Source organism: Accipiter gentilis, unplaced genomic scaffold (assembly GCF_929443795.1).
Source record: "Accipiter gentilis unplaced genomic scaffold, bAccGen1.1, whole genome shotgun sequence".
Lineage (NCBI taxonomy): Eukaryota > Metazoa > Chordata > Aves > Accipitriformes > Accipitridae > Astur > Astur gentilis.
Genome location: NW_026061011.1, coordinates 305,863 through 308,131, shown reverse-complemented (window position 1 = coordinate 308,131; position 2,269 = coordinate 305,863). Strand labels below are relative to the sequence as shown.

Genomic DNA, 2,269 nt, shown 5'->3' with positions numbered 1-2,269 from the left:
TCCTGCCTGGGTAGGGCGCTTGGGACCCGCTGGAGGCATGGGCTCTCTTGGAAACTGGGGGCCCGTGGAGGGAACGGTGTCTGCGGTGCTCCCTGGCCAGAATATATGCAGAGTTTCCAATGCAGGCACTGAAGACCTTGCTGTGGCTCCTTGCTGTGCTGAGCCCAACCGAGTTTTTAAGAGTAGATTTTTAGTGTGAGCAAAAGTGTGATTATTTTATTTTGTAATTTATGTAAATAAAGTGGGTTTGGTTTGTTGTTTTTTTTTTTAAATAAGACTCTTCCAGAGCTCAGGTCAGACTGAACCTGAGGGAAAGGGGCAGACCCTCGCAGAGGGCAGAGCCACATCATGATAGGGGGGCCAGCAGGATCAGGGGGCCATGCGACACCCCCTGCTCACGTCCTGCCGGCTCCAGGAAGATGGTTGCACAAAGGACTCGGGGCGCAGCTCCAGGGACAGGGGTTTGGTGACCTGGCTCCAGCGCCTCTGGGGCCAGGGGCTAGGAGCTGTCGGGGGCTTCAGGGCTGTCGGGGGCTTCGGGACTGGGGGCTGCAGCCCTCCGCTTCAGAGGGACGATGCAGACGCTGTTCTTGGCCTCTTTGACTCTCCACCACCGGCCAAGCCTGCAGATGAGAGAGATGGGGGCTACCCTCCGCCGAGCCCTTGGAGGAGCAGGGGGGGGCTGTGCCCCTGGGCAGCACCAGGGAGGGGGGACAGTACCGGTGCTCCTGTCCAAGGCCAGCCACCAGGAAGTCACCGGCTGCAGAGAACTTGAGGCTGTTCACAAAACCCACCTGGAGGGGACAGGGCAGGGTGAGGGGCTCTGGCAGCCTCCTCCTGCCGCCCAGGGAGGGGAGCCCCTGCCCAGAGATGCCCCAAGCCCAGCTCCAATCCCCCACCTCCCCATCCATACCAACGGGATGTCCCAGAGGGGCTCCAGCTTCCGAAATCCCTCACCGCACTTCCAGAGCTTCACGCTGGCGCTCTGGGAGCCTGGGGCAGAGAGAGAAGACTGCCATGCACTCCCACCCAGGTAAGGGAGCAGGACGCCCCCCTCTCCACACCCCCACTCCAAAGCAGCTGCCACACACCTGTAGCCAGGAGGTCCCTGTTGCGCAGGGCGGCCACTGCTGAGATCCAGTATGGCTGCTGCAGGCCCTGGGCATCCTGCATGCCATGTGCCTGCCGGGCCAGTGCCAGCGGCTTCTTTTTCGTTAGCCCCCACAGGGCTAGGGACCTGCCAGGGAGGGAAGGGGCGAGGGGGCCGAGGGGGGCACCGCCTGCGCACCCCAGGCACCACCCCGGCCCTGTGCTCACCCGTCATCGGCGCCTGACACCATGTGCTCCTCACTGATGAGCTGGATACAATCGATGGAGCCCCTGTGAAGAGAAGGGGCAACTGCCATCAGTTATGAGCATGCTTTGGGATCCTATTTAGGAGACAAGGGCTCACCGGGGCATCAGCATCCCCACAGTGCCGGCAGGCTCCTAGTGATGCTTGGCACCTGCACACCGCTGCCCCAGCCTGACCCCCCTGCCTGCAGCCCCCTCTCCCGCCCCAGACCTACTGGTGCCCGTAAAACACAAGCTGCGACTCCTCCGGGATCTTCCAGAGCCGCACGGTACCGTCCCGGCCCCCTGCCGTCACACAGCACTCCCGGCTCAGGCTGTCCAGCCCCGTGATGACATCCTGGTGCCCGAACCTGGAGAAGGAGATGGCAAAGTGCTGTGGCAAGCAGGGCCCTCTGCTACCACAACTCCCCCGGGCCTGCTGGCTCTTGTGACTTCTGACATCCCCAGGCAGGAGTGGCTGCACAGCTTGCGGTGCGGGCAGGAGGCAGAGCTGCCCTTCCTGCTGGGGACGTGGAGGGGAGGATGCTGCTGGAGTCAGAGCATTGGTGGCTTTGTAGCTCCCGAGCTCGGCCACATCAGCCCAAAGCAGCACAGGATCCTTGGACGGTGGGAGGCAGAAAAAGAGATTCGCCCCGGCGTGGCCCCGCAGAGGGGAGGGAAGGCTTCAGTTTCAACTTTGGCTTCAGCTTTGGCGTGGCCTTCTCCTTCCCTCTGTTTCAACAGCCCAGCAGAGCAGCTGGTGCTTTGTGGCAAAGATGAAGCGCGTGGACAGGCGTTGTCCTAGACCACTGGAAAGAGTGGCTGTCCTGCCACTCTCCGGAGGCTGCCGGGTCCTCCTCCAGCTGAGGTGTCTCCTTTCCTGTTAGACCTCAGGAAGAGGAGATACCCCAGCCTGCAGAGCATCCTAGGGCTGGGG

The 2,269-nt window shown here is 62.3% G+C and overlaps 1 protein-coding gene across 1 annotated transcript; it reads right to left on the bottom strand.

Moving 5' to 3' along the window:
• Positions 1-333: 333 nt before the first annotated feature.
• On the bottom strand, positions 334-1,690 carry LOC126037292 (U3 small nucleolar RNA-interacting protein 2-like). Its single transcript, XM_049797605.1, has 6 exons — positions 1,569-1,690; positions 1,318-1,380; positions 1,092-1,237; positions 914-993; positions 721-794; positions 334-623 (listed from the first exon to the last, which is right to left on the bottom strand). The coding sequence occupies exons 2-6, from the start codon at positions 1,338-1,340 to the stop codon at positions 500-502; spliced, it is 447 nt and encodes a 148-aa protein (XP_049653562.1). The 5' UTR covers positions 1,341-1,380; positions 1,569-1,690; the 3' UTR covers positions 334-499.
• Positions 1,691-2,269: the final 579 nt, after the last annotated feature.